The sequence below is a fragment of the Gigantopelta aegis genome, chromosome 6, assembly GCF_016097555.1.
Source record: "Gigantopelta aegis isolate Gae_Host chromosome 6, Gae_host_genome, whole genome shotgun sequence".
Taxonomy (NCBI): domain Eukaryota; kingdom Metazoa; phylum Mollusca; class Gastropoda; order Neomphalida; family Peltospiridae; genus Gigantopelta; species Gigantopelta aegis.
The window spans coordinates 198,331-225,998 of record NC_054704.1 but is presented as its reverse complement, the minus strand read 5'-3'; the positions used below and the strand labels follow the sequence as shown (position 1 = coordinate 225,998).

Below are 27,668 nucleotides of genomic sequence, written 5' to 3'. Positions count from 1 at the left end.
AGTTTATTACAAACTGACACTGTATGATACAAAGACGTTTAATCAGTTACGCCGGTCGTTCAGTAGAGATTCCCCTTTCGTCTTCTGGTAAATTAAATGATCTGATTGTAATGTTTGATTAGTATATAATTACAGGTATTATGTTTACATGTTAAACAAAAATAAATAAATAATATGTATGCTACAAACACGTGTAATCGGTTTATTACAAACTGACACTGTATCATATAAACACGTGTAATCAGTTTATTACAAACTGACACTGTATCATATAAACACGTGTAATCAGTTTATTACAAACTGACACTGTATCATATAAACATTTGTAATCAGTTTATTACAAACTGACACTGTATCATATAAACACGTGTAATCAGTTTATTACAAACTGACACTGTGTCATATAAACACGTGTAATTAGCTTATTACAAACTGACACTGTATCATATAAAGACGTGTAATCAGTTACGCCGGTCATTCTGTAAAGATTCACCTTTCGTCTTCTGGTAAATTAAATGATCTGATTGTAATGTTTGATTAGTATATAATTACAGGTATTATGTTTACATTGCAAAGCAAAAATAAATAAATAATATGTATGCTACAAACACGTGTAATCAGTTTATTACAAACTGACACTGTATCATAGAAACACGTGTAATCAGTTTATTACAAACTGACACTGTATCATATAAACACGTGTAATCAGTTTATTACAAACTGTCACTGTATGCTACCAACACGTGTTATCAGTTTATTACAAACTGACACTGTATCATATAAACACGTGTAATCAGTTTATTACAAACTGACACTGTATGATACAAAGACGTGTAATCAGTTACGCCGGTCGTTCTGTAAAGATTCCCCTTTCGTCTTCTGGTAAATTAAATGATCTGATTGTAATGTTTGATTAGTATATAATTACAGGTATTATGTATACACTGCAAAGCAAAAATAAATAAATAATATGTATGCTACAAACACGTGTAACCAGTTTATTACAAACTGATACTGTATCATGTAAACACGTGTAATCAGTTTATTACAAACTGACACTGTATGCTACAAACACGGGTAATCAGTTTATTACAAACTGACACTGTATGCTACAAACACGTGTAATCAGTTTATTACAAACTGACACTGTATCATATAAACACGTGTAATCTGTTTATTACAAACTGACACTGTATCATATAAACACATGTAATCAGTTTATTACAAACTGACACTGTATGACATAAATACTTGTAATCAGTTTATTACAAACTGACACTGTATCATATAAACAGTTGTAATCAGTTTAATATGTGTATTACAAACTGACACTCTATGATACAAACACTTGTAATCAGTTTATTACAAACTGACACTGTATTATATAAACACGTGTAATCAGTTTATTACAAACTGACACTGTATCATATAAACAAGTGTAATCAGTTTATTACAAACTGACACTGTATGCTACAAACACGTGTAATCAATTTATTACAAACTGACACTGTATCATATAAACACGTGTAATCAGTTTATTACAAACTGACACTGTATGATATAAACACTTGTAATCAGTTTATTACAAACTGACACTGTATGATATAAACACGTGTGATCAGTTTATTACAAACTGACACTGTATGATACAAAGACGTTTAATCAGTTACGCCGGTCGTTCAGTAGAGATTCCCCTTTCGTCTTCTGGTAAATTAAATGATCTGATTGTAATGTTTGATTAGTATATAATTACAGGTATTATGTTTACATTGCAAACAAAAATAAATAAATAATATGTATGCTACAAACACGTGTAATCGGTTTATTACAAACTGACACTGTATCATATAAACACGTGTAATCAGTTTATTACAAACTGACACTGTATCATATAAACACGTGTAATCAGTTTATTACAAACTGACACTGTATCATATAAACATTTGTAATCAGTTTATTACAAACTGACACTGTATCATATAAACACGTGTAATCAGTTTATTACAAACTGACACTGTGTCATATAAACACGTGTAATTAGTTTATTACAAACTGACACTGTATCATATAAAGACGTGTAATCAGTTACGCCGGTCATTCTGTAAAGATTCCCCTTTCGTCTTCTGGTAAATTAAATGATCTGATTGTAATGTTTGATTAGTATATAATTACAGGTATTATGTTTACATTGCAAAGCAAAAATAAATAAATAATATGTATGCTACAAACACGTGTAATCAGTTTATTACAAACTGACACTGTATCATAGAAACACGTGTAATCAGTTTATTACAAACTGACACTGTATCATATAAACACGTGTAATCAGTTTATTACAAACTGTCACTGTATGCTACCAACACGTGTTATCAGTTTATTACAAACTGACACTGTATGGTAAAAACACGTGTAATCAGTTTATTACAACTGACCCTGTATGCTATAAACACGTGTAATCAGTTTATTACAAACTGACACTGTATGCTACAAACACGTGTAATCAGTTTATTACAAACTGACACTGTATCATATAAACACGTGTAATCAGTTTATTACAAACTGACACTGTATGACATAAATACTTGTAATCAGTTTATTAGAAACTGACACTGTATGATATAAACACTTGTAATCAGTTTAATATGTTTATTACAAACTGACACTGTATAATACAAACACTTGTAATCAGTTTATTACAAACTGACACTGTATCATATAAACACGTGTAATCAGTTATTACAAACTGACACTGTATGATATAAACACTTGTAATCAGTTTATTACAAACTGACACTGTATGATATAAGCACGTGTAATCAGTTTATTACAAACTGACACTGTATGATGTAAAGACGTGTAATCAGTTACGCCGGTCGTTCTGTAAAGATTCCCCTTTCGTCTTCTGGTAATTTAAATGATCTGATTGTAATGTTTTATTAGTATATAATTACAGGTATTATGTTTACATTGGAAAGCAAAAATAAATAAATAATATGTATGCTACAGACACGTGTAATCAGTTTATTACAAACTGACACGTCTAATCAGTTTATTACAAACTGACACTGTATCATATAAACACGTGTAATCAGTTTATTACAAACTGACACTGTATCATATAAACATTTGTAATCAGTTTATTACAAACTGACACTGTATCGTATAAATACGTGTAATCAGTTTATTACAAACTGACACTGTATCATATAAACACGTGTAATCAGTTTATTACAAACTGACACTGTATCATATAAACACGTGTAATCAGTTTATTACAAACTGTCACTGTATGCTACCAACACGTGTTATCAGTTTATTACAAACTGACACTGTATGGTAAAAACACGTGTAATCAGTTTATTACAACTGACACTGTATGCTATAAACACGTGTAATCAGTTTATTACAAACTGACACTGTATGCTACAAACACGTGTAATCAGTTTATTACAAACTGACACTGTATCATATAAACACGTGTAATCAGTTTATTACAAACTGACACTGTATGACATAAATACTTGTAATCAGTTTATTACAAACTGACACTGTATGATATAAACACTTGTAATCAGTTTAATATGTTTATTACAAACTGACACTGTATCATATAAACACGTGTAATCAGTTTATTACAAACTGACACTGTATCATATAAACACGTCTAATCAGTTTATTACAAACTGACACTGTATCATATAAACACGTGTAATCAGTTTATTACAAACTGACACTGTATCATATAAACATTTGTAATCAGTTTATTACAAACTGACACTGTATCATATAAACACGTGTAATCAGTTTATTACAAACTAACACTGTATCATATAAACACGTGTAATCAGTTTATTACAAACTGACACTGTATCATATAAACACGTGTAATCAGTTACGCCGGTCGTTCTGTAAACATTCCCCTTTCGTCTTCTGGTAAATTAAATGATTGTAATGTTTGATTAGTATATAATTACAGGTATTATGTTTACATTGCAAAGCAAAAATAAATAAATAATATGTATCCTACAAACACGTGTAATCAGTTTATTACAAACTGACACTGTATCCTACAAACACGTGTAATCAGTTTATTACAAACTGATACTGTATCATGTAAGCACGTGTAATCAGTTTATTACAAACTGACACTGTATGCTACAAATACGTGTAATCAGTTTATTACAAACTGACACTGTATGACATAAATACTTGTAATCAGTTGATTACAAACTGACACTGTATGATACAAACACTTGTAATCAGTTTATTACAAACTGACACTGTATGCTACAAACAGGTGTAATCAGTTTATTACAAACTGACACTGTATCATAGAAACACGTGTAATCAGTTTATTACAAACTGACACTGTATCATAGAAACACGTGTAATCAGTTTATTACAAACTGACACTGTATACTACAAAGACGTGTAATCAGTTACGCCGGTCGTTCTGTAAAGATTCCCCTTTCGTCTTCTGGTAAATTAAATGATCTGCTTGTAATGTTTGATTAGTATATAATTACAGGTGTTATGTTTACATTGCAAAACAAAAATAAATAAATAATATTGGCTGGAAGCCGCCATTATGCAACTTTGATATGACCTTTAAGATACAGTTTTAATCCCATAACCTAAACACTAAATTCGTTGGACATTTGTACCATGAAGCATAGCACACGTGAAAGCGGAAACCAAAACCGCAGAAGCAGTAGAAACTCCGCTGTTAGTCCGTTCATAGCGGTCACTGCATCCGGCGACGCACTTGGGCAGCAATGAAAGACACATTAAAGATTTCACCTCCACTGAAATTCATTAACTTAGACGACGATTACACATATCACTCTCACTGTCATTTAGCAACTTACACTACAATTAACTATATATCACTCACTGACATTAAACTGACACTACAATTAACTATATATCACTCACTGACATTAAACTGACACTACAATTAAAGTTATAAATGTCACATGTTTATGGTAACAGCTACCACTTACCGGCTTTTACCAATACCACTTAGCTCATAACACGAACATAATTTAAAGTTCATGGTTACATCGTTGTTGTATGAGTATGTTTGTAAGGGATGCGCCGTATTATCGGGATACGGATAGATCATGGTTCAAAGACGAAACATTACGTATTGCGCTACACACCACCTGTACCGATACACGTGGTAATTTCCATACTTCATATTCGGTGTTAGTTTGAAATCCCCATTTCTTCGATTCGACTGGTTTTCTTAACTATGTACAAAACTATCATATGCGGAAGGGCCTGGCATTATACAATAAGCTTTAGTATGCCAACATTATCCACATATCTCATGTTTTCAACTTGCATCGTGTATTTTCTTTATTTAGTTTTTTTCTTAAAACTGGTTCACGCTGCTGTAACTAATAGAGAACATTCTCATAATACCCATACCCATTTGTGCATGCAGTTTATGTTCTGACATTTACAAAGGCCACTTGATGATTGGTATTTTAACATTATTTTAGCTTGTGGTTACAATTTTTTGTTTTGTCGATGTCTCCAGGAACAAAACTACAGACGAATCCCCTATAATATCACACGTCAGATTATCGCCTGATCGTTGCGATGTCAAAGTTGTTGAAAACCGTTCGACTCCTACCTGAGTGAAAATGTCGTTTCTTCTTGATCTGGCACTTGACGCCGTCGTAGCCCGGAAGACACACGCACGTGTTGACCATGGAGCCGTAGAAGTAGCTGCAAGACGAAACAGATTGGCAAACAACCCTTCAGGGTTAAGTCTTTAGGTACAATCTCACCACATTATAACGTCAATTACTAAAGCAAAATACAAACACAATTACAGTTTTAATAAACTTAAAATCTCGTCCCATGTTAATTATTATAACATCATTTAACTAATGCAAAATACAAACACAATTACAGTTTTATTAAACTTAAAATCTCGTCCCATGTTAATTATTATAACATCATTTAACTAATGCAAAATACAAAGAAAACCACAGTTTTATTAAACTCAAAATTCCGCCTCACCGTCTTATAACTAATGCAAAATAAAAACAATCCTACAGTTTTATTAAACTCGTGGTCTATCGCTATTGACAGTTATTATCGGCTGCATCCCCACGACATACAAGTTTGTCACGATTAAAAAACAATTTGTAAGACAAACCAGTGAAATAGTGGCCCGCCGTTTGGTTTAAAAGGAGAATAATACAATTTGTAAGACAAACCAGTGAAATAGTGGCTCGCCGTTTGGTTTAAAATGGAGAATAATACAATTTGTAAGACAAACCAGTAAAATAGTGGCCCGCCGTTTGGTTTAAAATGGAGAATAAAACATGAACGTATTACGATTACAGCGAGTGTAGCCAAATCATGACGAACAAAGAAACATTACTGTGTAGTGTAGGGGCATATGTAATTCCGTGGGACTTGAATGTTAATTTTTGCAACCATCCATGATTGTAAATGTTATAATATGTAGATTACCAAAAAATGAAGGTCAAGGTCATTTTGATTTTGTTCAAGGTCAGTACCCAAATTCCACTTATACATCAACGTGAGAGTGACAGTCACTGAGCGGTGTTTTTTCTTTAGTACATGGACGTGTAGTATATCGATGGATAGCTTGTGGTGAGTATTGTACAAATAAGTCAATACTATGTATGAATATGTTAAAACATGTTAATAACCATTTTTAATTAAATATAGTTTTCAAAAGTCTCTCTCTTATTCTAAAATCATTTGCGAATTTAGTTTGTATTATAAATTCATATGTGCCTAAATTATTTTTATTCTGGTGAGCATACTATATTACCTGCCTTCTAATATGTTTTATGTGTGCATTTCAACTAAAAGGTTTAACTCAATATTAACATCATCATCCGACTCATCACCACCAAGGACAAATTTGGCATTTTAAAACATATCTTAAGAAATATTTTTGAAATAGGAACATTTCAGCTTTATTGTGTGATTGTTGTGACAGCCATTTTTTAAAATGGCCACTTTGGCTGCCATGAAAGCCAGTGTAGGTGTCAGAATTGAACATACGAGTATTTATTGTTATTTACACACTTAATTACACAGATTTACATATATAAGTCCAGTACACATCTTGTAGTTTACTGCTTAATGATAATTTCATGGGTTTTTTTTATAGGTAACATTACATATTTACATAGTTTATACTAGACTAGTATGGCTTCTATTTAATAAATATTTCAAGGGCAGCATCATAATTAATGACAAACGCGGTTCTTTGGAGAAGGGTTATGACCACCTTGTCTCTTTGGGGAAAGTGACTTACATATTTAATTATGTTGCAAACATTCACAGGATAATTTTACCCTGGGTAGTGCATATGCCCAGTTGATGTACATATTGCAGACATGAACCTTGTAGGACATATGAGTCACATGCACCTGGACTAATTTTTGAATTGTGCGGTGGGGTTGAAAGTAAAAATATTTCGTGGTTTATATTCCATGATGCCCATCAACCAATCAGTACCACCCATGAGAAGAATGTGACCATCATTTCTCTTGTATGCTCTTTTGTGACGCAGCCTATTCATCACTCAATGTGTGTGGTGAAGATGAAAGTTACTTTCCCACTACCAAATGTTCATAATCATCTTGGACCACCTTTGTATGTCAATGATATACGGATCGAATGTATATTATGTTCATTAAGTCATCGTGAATATCACTTAATTGTGCTTCTCAGATGCCTTCATATGAATATGGCAGCTGTCAATGTCTTAGCAAATCTTCTTGATGATAATGAATTGAAGGCATTGAAGTCCAAGCTTTCAATAATATGATGAACAGACTTATTAAGATGGGCAATGACCAGTATGATATATTTATTAAGGAATGGCTTGTTTCGCAGATCGTTTCAAGATGAATAATGTTTTTTTCAAATGACCTCTAACTCATAATAAATCCAGAGAACAACAGCATCTTTCTCGAAGGAAGACTGTTGCAGGATTTATTACATTTTAGTACAGACACATTTTGCTTTAAGTTTAAGTAGGTAATGCTGTCAGTGAAGGACATTCTAAGATCCGAATACGCACAATGGACAGTTGTCTTGGTCCTGGCAAGCGCAGCAACATCCGTGAAACTGAATATTTTTCTAGCCATGGTTTGCTTTTGATGATGGAAACACTTTTCGATAACTGGATGCCCATGCGATGTCTTGAAATCTAGGTTCTGACAGGTGTCTTTCATTACCAGTGTTCGTTTGGCTGCTGTGACGAAATGTTTTTATTCAGTGGTAGGAGAAAGAAAACATACTGGGCCTCTGGAAAGGCAATAATGAATACAGATGTCTGTGCTTTAACCAGACCAGCATCCTCAGAGCACGGAAAGTGCTTTTAACCGTAATACACCATGCAAGAAAATGCACTTTACCATAATTGCTATTACCAAAAACATCGACACATGCCTTACGTTGGAGTATCATAGAGCCAGACAGTTAAAGTTTGTTTTGTTCAACGACACCATTAGAGCACATTCATTTACTTATCAGCGGCTATTGTATGTCATAGTGTTCATATAATCTAAGAGGAAACCGCTATACCCTTCCTTTGGTGTACCAGGCGTGGGGTTAAGACAGGAAAACCTAAGCAATAAGATTTTGGGTTCACCTAAGGGATGCAATCTTTCAACTCAAGTGAGGGCGGGACGTAACCCAGTGATAAAGCGCCCGCTTGATGCGCGATCGGTCTAGGATCGATCCCCGTCGGTGGGCCTATTTGGCTATTTCTTGTTCGAGCCAGTGCACCACGACTGGTGTATCAAAGGCCGTGGTATGTGCAATCCTGTCTGTGGGATGGTGCATATAAAAGATCCATTGATGCTAATCGAAAAGAGCAGCCCATTAAGTGGCGACAGCGGGTTTCCTCTCTCAATATCTGTGTGGTCCTTAACCATGTGTTTGACGTCATATAACCGTAGATAAAACAATGTGTTGAGTTAAATAAACCATTTCCTTCCTTCAAGTCAAGTAGCGCAGGTAAATCCTCTACCGACTGAAATGTTTCAAGGTTTTTCTATTATGCAGAGACATGTCGGTATGTTACACAGGCAGATCCTGGGGGTACAAGGGGCGATACCCTTTTTATGACATACTATGCAATTAGTAGTCTGAAAGTCATACGACCTACTCACAGAGACAAGATTGCGCGCATAATGTCTGTGAGAGAACTGCCACTACCAGAGAGATATATTATAATGTCTGTGAGAGAAGTGCCACTCACAGAGCGATATATTATAATGTCTGTGAGAGAACTGCCACTCTCAAAGAGATATATTATAATGTCTGTGAGAGAACTGCCACTCACAGAGAGATATATTATAATGTCTGTGAGAGAACTGCCACTCACAGAGAGATATATTATAATGTCTGTGAGAGAACTGCCACTCACAGAGAGAACTCACAGAGCGATATATTATAATGTCTGTGAGAGAACTGCCACTCACAGAGCGATATATTATAATGTCTGTGAGAGAACTGCCACTGCCACTCACAGAGATATATTATAATGTCTGTGAGAGAAGTGCCACTCACAGAGAGAGATATTATAATGTCTGTGAGAGAGCTGCCACTGCCACTCACAGAGATATATTATAACGTCTGTGAGAGAACTGCCACTGCCACACACAGAGATATATTACAATGTCTGTGAGAGAACTGCCACTGCCACTCACAGAGAGATATATTATAATGTCTGTGAGAGAAGTGCCACTCATAGAGCGATATATTATAATGTCTGTGAGAGAACTGCCACTCTCAAAGAGATATATTATAATGTCTGTGAGAGAACTGCCACTCAGAGATGTCTGTGAGAGAAGTGATATATTATAATGTCTGTGAGAGAACTGCCACTGCCACTCACAGAGATATATTATAATGTCTGTGAGAGAACTGCCACTCACAGAGAGAGATATTATAATGTCTGTGAGAGAACTGCCACTCACAGAGAGAGATATTATAATGTCTGTGAGAGAACTGCCACTGCCACTCACAGAGATATATTATAATGTCTGTGAGAGAACTGCCACTCACAGAGAGATATATTATAATGTCTGTGAGAGAACTGCCACTGCCACTCACAGAGAGATATATTATAATGTCTGTGAGAGAACTGCCACTCACAGAGAGATATATTATAATGTCTGTGAGAGAACTGCCACTGCCACTCACAGAGATATATATAATGTCTGTGAGAGAACTGCCACTCACAGAGAGATATATTATAATGTCTGTGAGAGAACTGCCACTCTCAGAGAGATATATTATAATGTCTGTGAGAGAACTGCCACTCACAGAGAGATATATTATAATGTCTGTGAGAGAACTGCCACTGCCACACACAGAGATATATTATAATGTCTGTGAGAGAACTGCCACTGCCACTCACAGAGATATATTATAATGTCTGTGAGAGAACTGCCACTCACAGAGAGATATATTATAATGTCTGTGAGAGAACTGCCAGTGCCACTCACAGAGAGATATATTATAATGTCTGTGAGAGAACTGCCACTCACAGAGAGATATATTATAATGTCTGTGAGAGAACTGCCACTGCCACTCACAGAGATATATTATAATGTCTGTGAGAGAACTGCCACTCACAGAGAGATATATTATAATGTCTGTGAGAGAACTGCCACTCACAGAGAGAGATATTATAATGTCTGTGAGAGAACTGCCACTGCCACTCACAGAGATATATTATAATGTCTGTGAGAGAACTGCCACTCACAGAGAGAGATATTATAATGTCTGTGAGAGAACTGCCACTCACAGAGAGAGATATTATAATGTCTGTGAGAGAACTGCCACTCACAGAGAGATATATTATAATGTCTGTGAGAGAACTGCCACTGCCACTCACAGAGATATATTATAATGTCTGTGAGAGAACTGTGCCACTCACAGAGAGATATATTATAATGTCTGTGAGAGAACTGCCACTCTCAAAGAGATATATTATAATGTCTGTGAGAGAAGTGCCACTCACAGAGAGATATATTATAATGTCTGTGAGAGAACTGCCACTCTCACAGAGAGATATATTATAATGTCTGTGAGAGAAGTGCCACTCACAGAGCGATATATTATAATGTCTGTGAGAGAACTGCCACTCTCAAAGAGATATATTATAATGTCTGTGAGAGAACTGCCACTCACAGAGAGATATATTATAATGTCTGTGAGAGAACTGCCACTGCCACTCACAGAGATATATTATAATGTCTGTGAGAGAACTGCCACTCACAGAGAGATATATTATAATGTCTGTGAGAGAACTGCCACTCACAGAGAGATATATTATAATGTCTGTGAGAGAACTGCCACTCACAGAGAGATATATTATAATGTCTGTGAGAGAACTGCCACTCACAGAGAGATATATTATAATGTCTGTGAGAGAACTGCCACTGCCACTCACAGAGATATATTATAATGTCTGTGAGAGAACTGCCACTCACAGAGAGAGATATTATAATGTCTGTGAGAGAACTGCCACTCACAGAGAGATATATTATAATGTCTGTGAGAGAACTGCCACTCTCAGAGAGATATATTATAATGTCTGTGAGAGAACTGCCACTCACAAAGAGATATATTATAATGTCTGTGAGAGAACTGCCACTCACAGAGAGAGATATTATAATGTCTGTGAGAGAAGTGCCACTCACAGAGAGATATATTATAATGTCTGTGAGAGAACTGCCACTCACAGAGAGATATATTATAATGTCTGTGAGAGAACTGCCACTGCCACTCACAGAGATATATTTAGTAGTAATATTAAGTGTATATAGTTTACTATTTTTAATATTATGTTTTAGGTATTTGTCAGATATAGTCAGACACTAACACGACTGTACGCCTCTAATCACCAAACTAACACGACTGTACACCTCTAATCACCACACACACGACTGTACGCCTTTAATCACCACTCACACGACTATACTCCCCTTATCAGGCCTTTTGCCAACACCTGATATTATCGCTGTTTGACAGTGGTTCATGAGTACAAGTCATAACAGCTATATTTATTCCATTGAGCTATGTCCGGTGCTAGTTTTGATTTAGTAAACTGGTCTGGGGCTAGCAGTCCGCTTTGTGGCGACCAACAGGATGTGTTGTTCATTCCTCAGGAGTGGCTAGTCTGGGGGTAGCCGTCCGCTTTGTGGCGACCAACAGGATGTGTTGTTCATTCCTCAGGAGTGGCTGTCCTCTTATTGAGGAGGCACTAGCCAGAGATTCCTCAGGAGTGGCTGTCCTCTTATAGAGGAGGCACTAGCTAGAGATTCCAAACACCCATTCGACTCTACATTGTACAGACATACTGTCTTGATCACGAATAACGGTGTTGTCGTTCAGATTAGTTACGGTTTAAATGCAGTTCAGTAATGGTAAATATAGTAGACACAGAATATTTTAACCGAGTGCTCTTATATTTGTCCTGTGGGAAAACATATGTTCTATATGATGGCATTTACAAATTAATATTTTATAACAGAATGTGTTGACTCCAAAGGAACGATTCCATTAAACAGAGTGTGTTCTGCTAGCTTTTAATCAAGTCAGTGACGGTCTGGGGAGAAATGTCTTTACTAGACGTGTTTATTTATTCAAACACATAACGAGCAGTATCGAGAAACTAAGTATGTTTATCTGTGTCATCACATCGCATAAATGACTTTTTTCTAATGTACCACTCCGCCACACCACCCAGTTCATGGTCTACTTCCTCACAGACTCGCTGACGTACAGTGTGAGGTTCAGTACTAACCTAAGTCTATAGATCCCTGTCACACGGTCCCTTGTAGTCGTGGTTAAAACAGCCACAGTCCAGTAATAACCTACGTCTACAGATCCCTGTCACATCTTCCCTTGTAGTCGTGGTTAAAACAGCCACAGTTCAGTAATAACCTACGTCTACAGATCCCTGTCACACTGTCCCTTTTAATCGTGGTTAAAACAGCCACAGTTCAGTAATAACCTACGTCTACAGATCCCTGTCACACCGTCCCTTTTAATCGTGGTTAAAACAGCCACAGTTCAGTAATAACCTACGTCTATAGATCCCTGTCACACGATACAGTATAGTCGTGGTTAAAACAGCCACAGTCCAGTAATAACCTACGTCTACAGATCCCTGTCACACGTTACGGTATAGTCGTGGTTAAAACAGCCACAGTTCAGTAATAACCTACGTCTACAGATCCCTGTCACACGTTACAGTATAGTCGTGGTTAAAACAGCCACAGTCCAGTAATAACCTACGTCTATAGATCCCTGTCACACGTTACGGTATAGCCGTGGTTAAAACAGCCACAGTTCAGTAATAACATACGTCTACAGATCCCTGTCACACGTTACGGTATAGTCGTGGTTAAAACAGCAACAGTTCAGTAATAACATACGTCTACAGATCCCTGTCACACGTTACAGTATAGTCGTGGTTAAAACAGCCACAGTCCAGTAATAACCTACGTCTATAGATCCCTGTCACACGTTACGGTATAGCCGTGGTTAAAACAGCCACAGTTCAGTAATAACCTACGTATACAGATCCCTGTCACACGTTACGGTATAGTCGTGGTTAAAACAGCCACAGTTCAGTAATAACCTACGTCTACAGATCCCTGTCACACGTTACGGTATAGTCGTGGTTAAAACAGCCACAGTTCAGTTATGACCTACGTCTATAGATCCCTGTCACACGTTACCATATAGTCGTGGATAAAACAGCCACAGTTCAGTAATAACCTACGTCTACAGATCCCTGTCACACGTTACCGTATAGTCGTGGTTAAAACTTCCACAGTTCAGTAATAACCTACGTCGATAGATCCCTGTCACACGTTACGGTATAGTCGTGGTTAAAACAGCCACAGTTCAGTAATAACCTACGTCTACAGATCCCTGTCACACGTTACGTTATAGTCGTGGTTAAAACAGCCACAGTTCAGTAATAACCTACGTCTACAGATCCCTGTGACACTTTACAGTATAGTCGTGGTTAAAACAGCCACAGTTCAGTAATAACCTACGTCAACAGATTACTGTCACATCTTACCTTGTAGACTAAAACAACATGCTCCATAGAAATATATAGTTATTGTGAATATCCTCAAAGATTAGCAATAACTGTATACCCACAGACACTATAACTGTGTATACTCATAGACACTCTAACTGTGTACACTCATAAACACAATAAATGTGTATACTCATAGACACTATAACTGTGTGTACCCACAGACACTATAACTGTGTATACTCATAAACACTATAACTCTGTATAGTCATAAACACTATAGCTGTGTATACTCACATACACTATAACTGTGTGTACCCACAGACACTATAACTGTGTATACTCATAAACACTATAACTTTGTATACTCATAAACACTATAAATGTGTATACTCACAGACACTATAACCGTGTATACCCACAGACACTATAACTGTTTATACTCACAGACACTATAACAGTGTACGCACACACTATAACTGTGTACTCACTTACACTATAATTGTATATTCACTCGACACGGACATGATAATTGTATACTGACTGGCCACCAACACTGTAAGTGTATACTCACCGACACTAAGTGTATACTCACCGACATTGGCCGTTGTTCTCACACTGGTTGAGCCCCATGGTCGGGTTGCAGTATGTATACTGACTGGCCACCGACACTAAGTGTATACTCACCGACATTGGCCGTTGTTCTCACACTGGTTGAGCCCCATGGTCGGGTTGCAGTATGTATACTGACCGGCCACCGACACTAAGTGTATACTCACCGACATTGGCCGTTGTTTTCACACTGGTTGAGCCCCATGGTCGGGTTGCAGTATGTATACTGACCGGCCACCGACACTAAGTGTATACTCACCGACATTGGCCGTTGTTCTCACACTGGTTGAGCCCCATGGTCGGGTTGCAGTATGTATACTGACCGGCCACCGACACTAAGTGTATACTCACCGACATTGGCCGTTGTTCTCACACTGGTTGAGCCCCATGGTCGGGTTGCAGTATGTATACTGACCGGCCACCGACACTAAGTGTATACTCACCGACATTGGCCGTTGTTTTCACACTGGTTGAGCCCCATGGTCGGGTTGCAGTATGTATACTGACCGGCCACCGACACTAAGTGTATACTCACCGACATTGGCTGTTGTTCTCACACTGGTTGAGCCCCATGGTCGGGTTGCAGTATGTATACTGACTGGCCACCGACACTAAGTGTATACTCACCGACATTGGCCGTTGTTCTCACACTGGTTGAGCCCCATGGTCGGGTTGCAGTATATATACTGACTGGCCACCGACACTAAGTGTATACTCACCGACATTGGCCGTTGTTCTCACACTGGTTGAGCCCCATGGTCGGGTTGCAGTAGGGTCCGTACTGACACTCGGTGCCGGAGTAGTTGGCAAAACACTCGCACCTGTACTCCGAGTAATCGTGGTTGGCCACGCAGTTGCCGAGGTACGAACACTGGTCGACGGAACACGAGTGTCGGCGCGCGACAGTCAGGGGGAGGGTTTCGTAGGTGATGTTGAAGCCGTACACGTCTTGGAGGTACTCCTCCACCCGCAGGTGCAGGTTGTTGTGGTCCCGCACCTTGAACTCCACCACCACGTACGGTTTGTACGCCGTCATCGACGTCAGCGCGTCCTCGAAGTGCACCTCGCCCAAGATGTTCTTCCCCTTGAACGTCGTCGACGACTCGAAATAGTCGTACTCAGACATCGTGAACGACTTTTTCACGTAAAACTGCGTGAAGTAGATGACGATCTTGTTGTCGGGGGGAGCGTGGATCACCCACTCGCACGAAATCGGGATCGGAAACCGGTTTGGGAAGTTGGGCGTCTGGATGTAGCCACGGGGCTCGGTGAGCTTCCCGCCACAGCTGGTGACGAATCCTCCAGATACAAGTCGACTGAGAAGCAGCGATAGGGCGACACAGCTCCACGACGCCGCCATTTTGTAAAGACTGTTCTAAACTCCTGGTAATGAACGTCTTACCGCACAGGCGCACCGTATCCAGGGAAACACACCTGAAATGTACACTCATTATAAGTATCATAGCAACAGACACAATTGTCACAGTTGTCAACACGAAAGACACCGGATACATAAAGCTAAGACATGCTTGTTAAAGATACCGAATCCGAGCCAATAAATACTGGTTTAGAACTAATTAATAGATGTTAGTTTTACCAGAAATATAATTGACATGTGATTTTCACTGAGTAACTTATTTTAAAAAGCTAAAAAGTTAAAAAGTTTCCAATTCATACTGCCTACCTCTACTTATCATATTCCTGTATGAACGCCTACGAATTCTCAACTCACTGACGACACAGGGTTATTTTTCTTGAATATTCCTTTGAACAGTCGGTTTGTGTTTAGTGTTTTTAATGTTTACAAGATACAAGATAATGATCAAATACAACTGGTTATTTTCACTATTTTTTTCATTTCTAACGTTTGTGCATGTGTTTTAGAATACGGTTGAATGATGCATGAAACCATTGTTATTGTTGTATCTAAAATCAAACAAGATCAGTCCTCATACATACAACCTGTTTCTTTAAACATGGGAATGTGTTATATGAAAGATGACGTCCATTTTTCTTATGTAGTTAGGTTACAGCGTGAAAGAATCATTCGTACCTTGCCTCATTTTGATCAAGTGATGTCATAATTCAAAATGGCCGCCATCAAATTTTGCATGAATTGTCTTTATTTGCTTTATATTTGCAGCTAAAACATTCTCCTACAAAGGAGGAAACCTTTACTGAATTGTGGACATCCACTACATGCAAGTGGTCATGTGATATTAACGACTTCCTATGTGCTATTTTACCGTGTAACCCATCATATGTCCAGTCGATGGTCTGTCTATGCGATCAAAAACATTACATGCACCGAGTTCTGCAAATATGGCGCTATGAAGAATACAAAAGCCCTATTAAGTCAATACTTTGAAATAAAATGTGGCCAATCAAGTTTGTTCATATTAATACCAAATAAGACCAAGGTGAGTCCGAATGAGAGGTGCATGTTAATATCGGGTCTAGTCCTACCGTTGGTGATAAATATGACAGTGTTTTTGGTTAAACATTGTTTCATCTCCGCAATAAACGTATGCAATTTTATTTCACCCAGTACCACTGTGTCAAGTACCCCTGTGCTTGAAAATTGTATGGGGAACCTGTAAAGTTTAGTACTATAATTTTATGCGAAGCTAAGGTAGTTGTAACAACATCCTATTATGTCGAAATTGAGCCATTAAATGTTAACACTTCGGGGAGGTGTAATATTGATATTTATTGGACATAGTTTGTTTCATATTGTGCTGGTAGTATTGTAACCTATGGCACCGTAATTAGTATGGTGAAACATTTAACTGTTGGCTAATGATGTTATAGACATTATAATGGAATGAAATGTGAAGAACAGGCACGGCGAAAGCAAGCAGACATTGGAATGGGGGCCGGGGAGTCTGACTGAGATCGAGGGCGTAAAGCAAAGTTTCTAGGGGGTTCGAGATATGCTTCCTTGTAAAAGTTTGAAAACTAGATATCCTGAAATAAAATTTCCTGCATTCTATAAGTAAAATTCATCTCTGCCTTAAGATTGACTACCAATAATATGTTTTATTCAGAATTATTGGGTGGAGTGGATGGGGTGTGGAGAGAGCTAGACCACCCCCCCCCCCCCCCCCCCGCTCCACCATGCCTGGAGAATGATCAAATATAACGAGCTATTGTATTATTTAGCATATTAATTTCATCTATATGTTTTGGTTTAAATAGCCTCCATTTTCAATTCAAGTCATTTGATCCAGAGTGCGGGACTAAACGTGTTTTTAATAAAGGAAGAAAGTGAAACAATATTCAAGTCAAACAAGGACACATGTGGTAGTCTAGAGACATGAGCATAGCCTACAGCCATCAATCCCATAGTGGAAATGTACCCAAAAAAAATGAAAAGGCATGTACAACGTCAAACTAAGGTATAATTGCATCGTTTGGATTTACCATAGTTTGACACGCAATTGCCAATGTATTTCCCGTGCTTAGGTGTCGTTAAACCATGGGCGTCGATCGGTGGGGGACAGGGGGGACGTGTCCCCCTCACTTTTCAACGCCGGGGGACAATCTATATAGGTGCCCCCCCCCCCCCCTCCCCACTTTTTCGTTTAGCAAAAACAATAACAATACCACCACCAACAAAAACAACAACAGCAACAACAAAAAATAAACAAAAAAATTAAAATATTAAACATTTAACCACTAATGTGTAGCTTTATGATTTTCATTGACATTCCTTTATCACACACACGTGTGCGCGCAAACACAAACACTAGCACGTCCCCTCCACTTTTAAAGCCGGATTGACACCCATGCGTTAAACACTCGTTCATTCATGCAGATAGTCAGGATATCATGAAATAGCCTCCGAGTGTCTACCATAAAAATGTTTGAAGGCTTTCAGGAGTTCGTGTATGTTATAACCCTGATCAAACAACTTCTTTACCATAACGATATGCAATTTCGGTGTATGATGAGCGTGTCCAATGGAGAGTATTACCCATTGTTAGCATGTCCTAAAGTATCTAAGAAGATGCGAAATTTAGACACCAAAAGCTGAAGCGGAACAAACAATGTTCGACACAAAGGAAAATGTTTTGTTTTATGGACTACTAGTAAATACGATGGTACATTTAGGACACAAACTTCTATGTTCCTTATTTTAAAGACCTCGAACGCTCCACTTATTACCACAAGGGAGCGGGATCTAGATGTCGCTAGAGTGCTCACCTAAGATTCAAGGGAGCGGGATCTAGACGTCGGTAGAGTGCTCACCTGAGGTTCAAAGGAGCGGGATCTAGACGTCGGTAGAGTGCTCACCTGAGGTTCAAGGGAGCGGGATCTAGACGTCGGTAGAGTGCTTACCTGAGGTTCAAGGGAGCGGGATCTAGACGTCGGTAGAGTGCTCACCTGAGGTTCAAGGGAGCGGGATCTAGACGTCGGTAGTCGGTAGAGTGCTCACCTGAGGTTCAAGGGAGCGGGATCTAGACGTCGGTAGTCGGTAGAGTGCTCACCTGAGGTTCAAGGGAGCGGGATCTAGACGTCGGTAGAGTGCTCACCTGAGGTTCAAGGGAGCGGGATCTAGATGTCGGTAGAGTGCTCACCTGAGGTTCAAGGGAGCGGGATCTAGATGTCGCTAGAGTGCTCACCTGAGGTTCAAGGGAGCGGGATCTAGACGTCGGTAGAGTGCTCACCTGAGGTTCAAAGGAGCGGGATCTAGACGTCGGTAGAGTGCTCACCTGAGGTTCAAGGGAGCGGGATCTAGACGTCGGTAGTCAGTAGAGTGCTCACCTGAGGTTCAAGGGAGCGGGATCTAGACGTCGGTAGAGTGCTCACCTGAGGTTCAAGGAAGCGGGATCTAGACGTCGGTAGTCGGTAGAGTGCTCACCTGAGGTTCAAGGGAGCGGGATCTAGACGTCGGTAGAGTGCTCACCTGAGGTTCAAGGGAGCGGGATCTAGATGTTGGTTGAGTGCTCACCTGAGGTTCAAGGGAGCGGGATCTAGACGTCGGTAGAGTGCTCACCTGAGGTTCAAGGGAGCGGGATATAAATGTCAGTAGAGTGCTCACCTGAGGTTCAAGGGAGCGGGATATAGACGTCGGTAGAGTGCTCGCCTGAGGTTCAAGGGAGCGGGGTCTAGATGTCGGTTGAGTGCTCACCTGAGGTTCAAGGGAGCGGGATACAGACGTCGGTTGAGTACTCACCTGAGGTTCAAGGGAGCGGGATCTAGACGTCGGTAGTCGGTTGAGTGCTGACCTGAGGTTCAAGGGAGCGGGATCTAGACGTCGGTAGAGTGCTCACCTGAGGTTCAAGGGAGCGGGATCTAGACGTCTGTAGTCGGTAGAGTGCCCACCTGAGGTTCAAGGGAGCGGGATCTAGACGTCGGTAGAGTGCTCACCTGAGCTTCAAGGGAGCGGGATCTAGACGTCGGTAGTCGGTAGAGTGCTCACCTGAGGTTCAAGGGAGCGGGATCTAGACGTCGGTAGAGTGCTCACCTGAGGTTCAAGGGAGCGGGATCTAGACGTCGGTAGTCGGTAGAGTGCTCACCTGAGGTTCAAGGGAGCGGGATCTAGACGTCGGTAGAGTGCTCACCTGAGGTTCAAGGGAGCGGGATCTAGACGTCGGTAGAGTGCTCACCTGAGGTTCAAGGGAGCGGGATCTAGACGTCGGTAGAGTGCTCACCTGAGGTTCAAGGGAGCGGGATCTAGACGTCGGTAGTCGGTAGAGTGCTCACCTGAGGTTCAAGGGAGCGGGATCTAGACGTCGGTAGAGTGCTCACCTGAGGTTCAAGGGAGCGGGATCTAGACGTCGGTAGAGTGCTCACCTGAGGTTCAAGGGAGCGGGATCTAGACGTCGGTAGAGTGCTCACCTGAGGTTCAAGGGAGCGGGATCTAGACGTCGGTAGTCGGTAGAGTGCTCACCTGAGGTTCAAGGGAGCGGGATCTAGACGTTGGTAGAGTGCTCACCTGAGGTTCAAGGGAGCGGGATCTAGACGTCGGTAGTCGGTAGAGTGCTCACCTGAGATTCAAGGGAGCGGGATATAAATGTCAGTAGAGTGCTCACCTGAGGTTCAAGGGAGCGGGATATAAATGTCAGTAGAGTGCTGACCTGAGGTTCAAGGGAGCGGGATATAAATGTCAGTAGAGTGCTCACCTGAGGTTCAAGGGAGCGGGATATAAATGTCAGTAGAGTGCTCACCTGAGGTTCAAGGGAGCGGGATATAAATGTCAGTAGAGTGCTCACCTGAGGTTCAAGGGAGCGGGATCTAGACGTCGGTAGAGTGCTCACCTGAGGTTCAAGGGAGCGGGATATAAATGTCAGTAGAGTGCTCACCTGAGGTTCAAGGGAGCGGGATCTAGACGTCGGTAGAGTGCTCACCTGAGGTTCAAGGGAGCGGGATCTAGACGTCGGTAGAGTGCTCACCTGAGGTTCAAGGGAGCGGGATATAAATGTCAGTAGAGTGCTCACCTGAGGTTCAAGGGAGCGGGATATAAATGTCAGTAGAGTGCTCACCTGAGGTTCAAGGGAGCGGGATATAAATGTCAGTAGAGTGCTCACCTGAGGTTCAAGGGAGCGGGATATAAATGTCAGTAGAGTGCTCACCTGAGGTTCAAGGGAGCGGGATCTAGACGTCGGTAGAGTGCTCACCTGAGGTTCAAGGGAGCGGGATATAAATGTCAGTAGAGTGCTCACCTGAGGTTCAAGGGAGCGGGATATAAATGTCAGTAGAGTGCTCACCTGAGGTTCAAGGGAGCGGGATATAAATGTCGGTAGAGTGCTCACCTGAGGTTCAAGGGAGCGGGATATAAATGTCAGTAGAGTGCTCACCTGAGGTTCAAGGGAGCGGGATATAAATGTCAGTAGAGTGCTCACCTGAGGTTCAAGGGAGCGGGATATAAATGTCAGTAGAGTGCTCACCTGAGGTTCAAGGGAGCGGGATATAAATGTCGGTAGAGTGCTCACCTGAGGTTCTTCGGTGACAGAAACGAATCTCCTCAGTGGATCATTTTGTGAATGTTTTTTCCCCGTCCCAACCAGTGTCCCATGACTGGTATATGAAAAGCCTATCAAAGTGCATATAAAAGATCCCTTGCTGCTACTGGAAACATTATGTTGAGCTACTGATTTGTTATGTGGAGCGCTCATCATTTTAACTCTCATCATCAAGTATGTTTTTATCTTTTGCAATTCTCTTTTTGGCTGGGCGCGGACGGGGTTAGCTCAGTAGGTTGCGAGCTCGCCTGAGATGCTTGCGTCGCAGGATCGAATCACCTTGGTGGATCCATTCATTTGATTGGGTTTTTCTCGTTACTGATGCAGAAGTTGAGAACTCAAGATAATAAGTCGAGCGCTGGAGATAATAAGTCAAACAAATGAGATAACAAATCGATAACTGGAGATAAAAACTCAATAGTTATAACATAAGTTAAACACTCAGGATAATCAGTCAAACTCTTGACATAATATAAGTCGAGCACTCAAGTTAATAAGTTTAGCAGTTGAGATAATAAGTCAAGTGCTCAAGTTAATAAGTTGAGCAGTTGAGATAATAAGTCGAGCGCTTGAGATAATAAGTCAAGTGCTCAAGTTAATAAGTTGAGTAGTTGAGATAATCAGTCAAGTGCTCAAGTTAATAAGTTGAGCAGTTGAGATAATAAGTCGAGAGCTTGAGATAATCAGTAATGATAGTTATTTTAACACTGTATGGCCGAACGTTGATTCATTTCTATGGCAACGGGATTAAATAATAATCGTAACCATTTTGCTTTAAGTTTATATACCGAGTCCTCGACTGTTACGACCGTGGTTCATATAGCCGAGGTCCAATTCAGTTAGATTGTCGCACAAGCAATAGACGAACTTGTTGGTCTATTTCAACATTAATAAACGGGGGGAAAAGTGCAGTAATAAACTCTGGATTGTATACTTGAATAAATAGAGTTTATGGCTATACTATCATGGTTTTTTTCCGTCTTGAAACGAAAGTTCAACATTAAAATTTTATATTGAAATTAGTTTCCGGCATACCCTTGGCATAATTCCGAATGTTTTCAAATTCTTTTCAAATCGCTGGCATAATTTTGCAAGTAAGGTTTTGATTGATGGAATAAAACGTCAACTGGACATGAGCTCCATCGGGGTGCTGTTGGATCCACAGGTAATAGTAATAAAACGTCAACTGGACATGAGCTCCATCGGGGTGCTGTTGGATCCACAGGTAATAGTAATAAAACGTCAACTGGACATGAGCTCCATCGGGGTGCTGTTGGATCCACAGGTAATAGTAATAAAACGTCAACTGGACATGAGCTCCATCGGGGTGCTGTTGGATCCACAGGTAATAGTAATAAAACGTCAACTGGACATGAGCTCCATCGGGGTGCTGTTGGATCCACAGGTAATAGTAATTAACCAGTGGAGCTAATTTTAAGATTGAAACCACTGACCTTCCGATCAGCCTGGTGCGTTTAATAGGCTGAGGCAGGATGCACACTTTTTATCTCGCATACAACATAATACGAGTCATCCGATTAAAGGTTTGCATCCAACCGCTTGGCTAAAGTGTCGATACATTTCACATATGACCACAGTTTATCTTCTACTTTGACATCGTTCTACTATATTTTAGGGATATTTTGTTATTTTAAACTAACAAAACCGTGTTAAAATTATCCAGATGAAAAACAACAAAAACAAACACACAGATAAAATGCAATAACGTTTCAGCTATACAGTTAAGCCTTTTACAGGAGTATGACAATAAAATACTGTCATAACATCGGGTCATCAACAACATCAGCAACGTAACACGTGTACAGTAGTATTAAATCTAGAGTTTTATTTTTTCAATATCATCATGTATTATGTAAAAGGCAATTTATGATATTTTTAGTCATGTTGTTCAGTGCATATCGGTTTCGATTAACGCGGCGTATTATAAGTGGTTATACATTTAATATTTTAGTACCTTTTAGCATATGAATAATAGGAAAGAATAACTATTATATCTGAAAGTTTGTGTTGGTTAAGGGATTAATCGGTCTCGCCATACCGTCCACAATTTCCATGCTTGTAGGGCAGATGGAATATCAAGTTACGGAAGACAACAATATGCCACTCACTGCTGGATGCTCCCACCCATGATGGTGGATGTTGAGACGCAACCCGCTGTTAGATGTTTATTAAATATTCACACAGCCATCAGCCTCCATCAGACCGAGACGACAAGCGATGGACGTGTGTGAATTCAACAGCCATCAGCCTCGTTCAGACCGAGAGGAGACGGCAAGCGATGGACGTGTGTGAACTCAACATCTGCTGTTCGCGTATCAAAGTTTAATAATCTCACACAGATGGCTAATAACAAACACTTTGTACTTTGTTGAAATGGAAATTTTGTTTCATGCTAAAAGATTTTCAAAAGAGTACCTCCATTAGAAGACATTTATTGGTGTCATTAAACCACATATACAATCAAAAGCAAAGTCATGAATAGTGACATATACAAAGAGTTAAAATGGAAATAAAAATCCCATTATCTATGCTTTTTACAGTTTCAACCTTTAGTATATTTCAGTATTCAAACTTTTAGAAGAAATCATCAACATTTTCTCCGTACGATGCCCTATTCTTCGCTTTCATTTGTAATCTAGGCCACAAGTGAACGCCATGAACGTAAAATAGACAATGATTAGGAATGTCACTGAGGTCAAGTATCGATGTCCCAAATGAAGAAAAGTTGAAGAAATATAGGTATAAAAAGGACTTGTCCCTTATTTACAATAAAAACAAACGCCAGGGAAAAACAAGAGTTGTGTACATACAAACATTAAATAAATCGTCACATAATGTAGGGTACTGGTACTCTCTCTCTCTCTCTCTCTCTCTCTCTCTCTCTCTCTCTCTCTCTCTCTCTCTCTCTCTCTCTCTCTCTCTCTCTCCCACACACACTTAAACTTTTTTTCTTTTCTATGCATGCCGTACATACATATTTAAAAGTTAAAATACGCAAAGAATGTACATATACAAAACAACAGATCTACATTAATTAGCCGGTGGGAAGAAGCGAAAGAAAGTTACCAAGTTAGGCCTGTTCAAAAAGAATGATACACTGAAGAACTTATTAACATTTCACTTTACATTTATGCATAAAGAATTAACCTAATAATAATAATAATAATAATAATAATAATAATAGCAGGTAAACATACCGTCTATTTTAACGTTATCTTTATATGCTACTATCACCAGCTCATGAGTCTTAAATTACATTTGTGCTTAATTGACTTTAATAAACAATTAAAATAATCATTCCCAAAATTCTTAACAATTTTACATTCCCAAAATAGACGTACTACAGATTAGTTTCCGTCATACTAAAACATACATGTTTAAAAATCAATTAATTTAAATCTATAGGCACAATTATTATTAGCTAATATTCTATACTGAAAAAAAAAAATCAGTTTTATTTTTGTGTGTGGTTGCAAATTGTTCAAAATAAATAATATATACCAGTAAAGTTCTGAAATAGAATAGGTTTGCCATTTTAATATTGCGTAATTTGGCATTTCAGTAGACATAATGTATCATAATATAGTTTTGATCCATTTCTGATAAGAACACAATTTTCGTTGAACGGCAGTCATTTATAGTCCGTGTCATCTTGTTACAATTTTTATAAATGTTAATAAACGTAGTGCCATTAATTTACATTTAATTTGCAAAGTTATCAAATTCCGAAAGTATGTGATCTAAAAATGTCACATACTTTAATTACATTAGATATGCTAGCTATTATCTGCACGGTATATAAATGTGTGTGTATGTGTGTAGACACACACACACAATGACACACACACACACACACACACACACACACACACACACACACACATTATATACAGATAAACACACAGATGCTAATTTAAAGACAACAATTATCACCTTTAGGTATACAAGTTATTTTTTCTAGTTTTTGAGTGACAGATAATTCACCATAATTACACCCTGCGTGTGCTGTAACCTCACCGTGGTGCAGGGGTGTAACATTCTCTTTGAGAATGGCCAATACAGCACAAATTGAAGTTTAGAGTAAAATTCGGTGTCCGTAAAATTCTGTGATATTTGTATTTGTATTTTTGCACAGTTCTTTACACTGTTTTTGTTTAAACCTTGAATTTTTATATTGATGTTGATCATCACTTTATTTATTTGCATTACCATAGTTTGACACCCAATAGCCGATGTATTTTTCGTGCTGGGGTGTCGTTAAACATTCATTCATTCATTCATTCATTCATTCCATAATTACATTACATTGCATTGCATTTGCATTGCATTTGCATTGCATTACATTACATTACATTATATAAAATGTAAAACAATTCCATATAGAACAACTTTAAGCATGTTTTGTGCCAAGATAGCTTTTGAGTTACAGAAACAGTTGACGAAATCTCTTCACAGCTAAAACACATACTACAGGGTGGGGTCTGTGGCTGTGTTTGTGCTTTGCAATAGTTAAATATAGTATTACAAGATGCACCTTATAGGCAGTACTAAACCAAATAACTTCCAGCTGGGTCAAAGTTCCTGGTGCACCAAACGTTTAATAGAGAAGTTAACACCACATGCCCTGAGATTGGTCATACATGTGAGTGTGTTGACTGAAAAACAAATTAGTTTTATCTGGGCAAAAAAGGTATGCAATTTTATCTCATCTAGTACCACTGTGTCAAGTAGCCTTGTGTTTGAAACATGTATGGGGTACCTGTAAAAAAAAAGTACTCAAAATTTTGTGCGGAACTAGGGTAGTCATAGGCCCTATCCGTTATCTCTAAAATGATCAGCTTGACCCCAAATTGTTTCTGATTTACTTTAAGGGTGAGGGGCGGTAACATATATATATATTATACATGCACATATATTCACACATGTACACACATCTACTAGAAATATATACGGAAGAGATTAATTAAAAGTATTATATATTCTAAAATGTAGTCTGAATTTTGTTTCCAAACAAGCTGTTTCCATGTCTATATTATCTTTAAGTATCAGTAAAATAGTGTTTGCCACGTTGCCCATTCATTTTTAAATAGATCGTATTTACAAGTTTTTAAAAGAATATACCTTTCCATTTCAAATTTCTGTTGCAGTATGCCATGCACAGCGTTAATACTTAAACATTTCTTTTGCAGTTTCATACTGTATATATAATATTTTATATTAATTATTAACCATTAAAAAAATAACTTAGTTTGCTCTCAGGAAGTGCATTTTAAGTTTACACTAGATTCAGACCCATTTGTTTCAGATTTGATTATCTGCCTTGGATTAAGTTGATAATTTATTTTATTGTTAAAGCTGTATTACTCAATTTTACTAGCTAAAATATGCTAGATTACAGATTGTAGGAATACATCCAATATACATATTGTATTCATCTGGATTAGAAAATAATGCACGAAAATAGATGTTCGGGTAATTATGTCATTTAATAACTGGAGTTTTTTTTAGTACTGAATCAAAAATAAATATGTGAAAGCTGGATGATAATTCCAGATATCACAAATACTTAAAACCTCTAACTACAGCAGGCTATAAATATATAGTCAGGAATATTGGTAGCTGCCAATGGTTTTGATGGTCCATTATGAAAATCAGCATGGCTGATGGATTTGAAATTGCCACACCTGGTGACCTGAAGACACCTACACCCAGCACACAGGATGTGTACCCCACACTGATGTTCCGGCCATTAATTCATTACTTCATACACGTGCAGTCATGTTCACTTTTCGTTCCTCAGACACTATTTTGTAACAGTGATATTTCTTTGATGTGCCTGTTAAGGTATTCATAATCTAGAAGTCAGTCTCAAGTACATGTGTTTCAATGGAATTATTTAAAGGACTTGAGGTACTCTGAATATTCATTTTGTCTCTACATATATAGCTGAGCACACACACCCAAATGACAGTAAATATTGTAAGGAGTAT

The 27,668-nt window shown here is 38.8% G+C and overlaps 1 protein-coding gene across 1 annotated transcript in view; it reads right to left on the bottom strand.

Moving 5' to 3' along the window:
• LOC121376360 overlaps window positions 1-16,049 on the bottom strand; it is a 51,498-nt gene extending 35,449 nt beyond the window's left edge. Inside the window, exons 1-3 of the mRNA XM_041504209.1 lie at window positions 15,409-16,049; window positions 5,642-5,736; window positions 4,665-4,805 (exon numbers count right to left, since the gene is read on the bottom strand). Of these exons, the coding sequence (XP_041360143.1) occupies window positions 4,665-4,805; window positions 5,642-5,736; window positions 15,409-16,049 (877 nt within the window). The remainder of the gene's footprint in view (window positions 1-4,664; window positions 4,806-5,641; window positions 5,737-15,408) is intronic.
• Window positions 16,050-27,668: the final 11,619 nt, after the last annotated feature.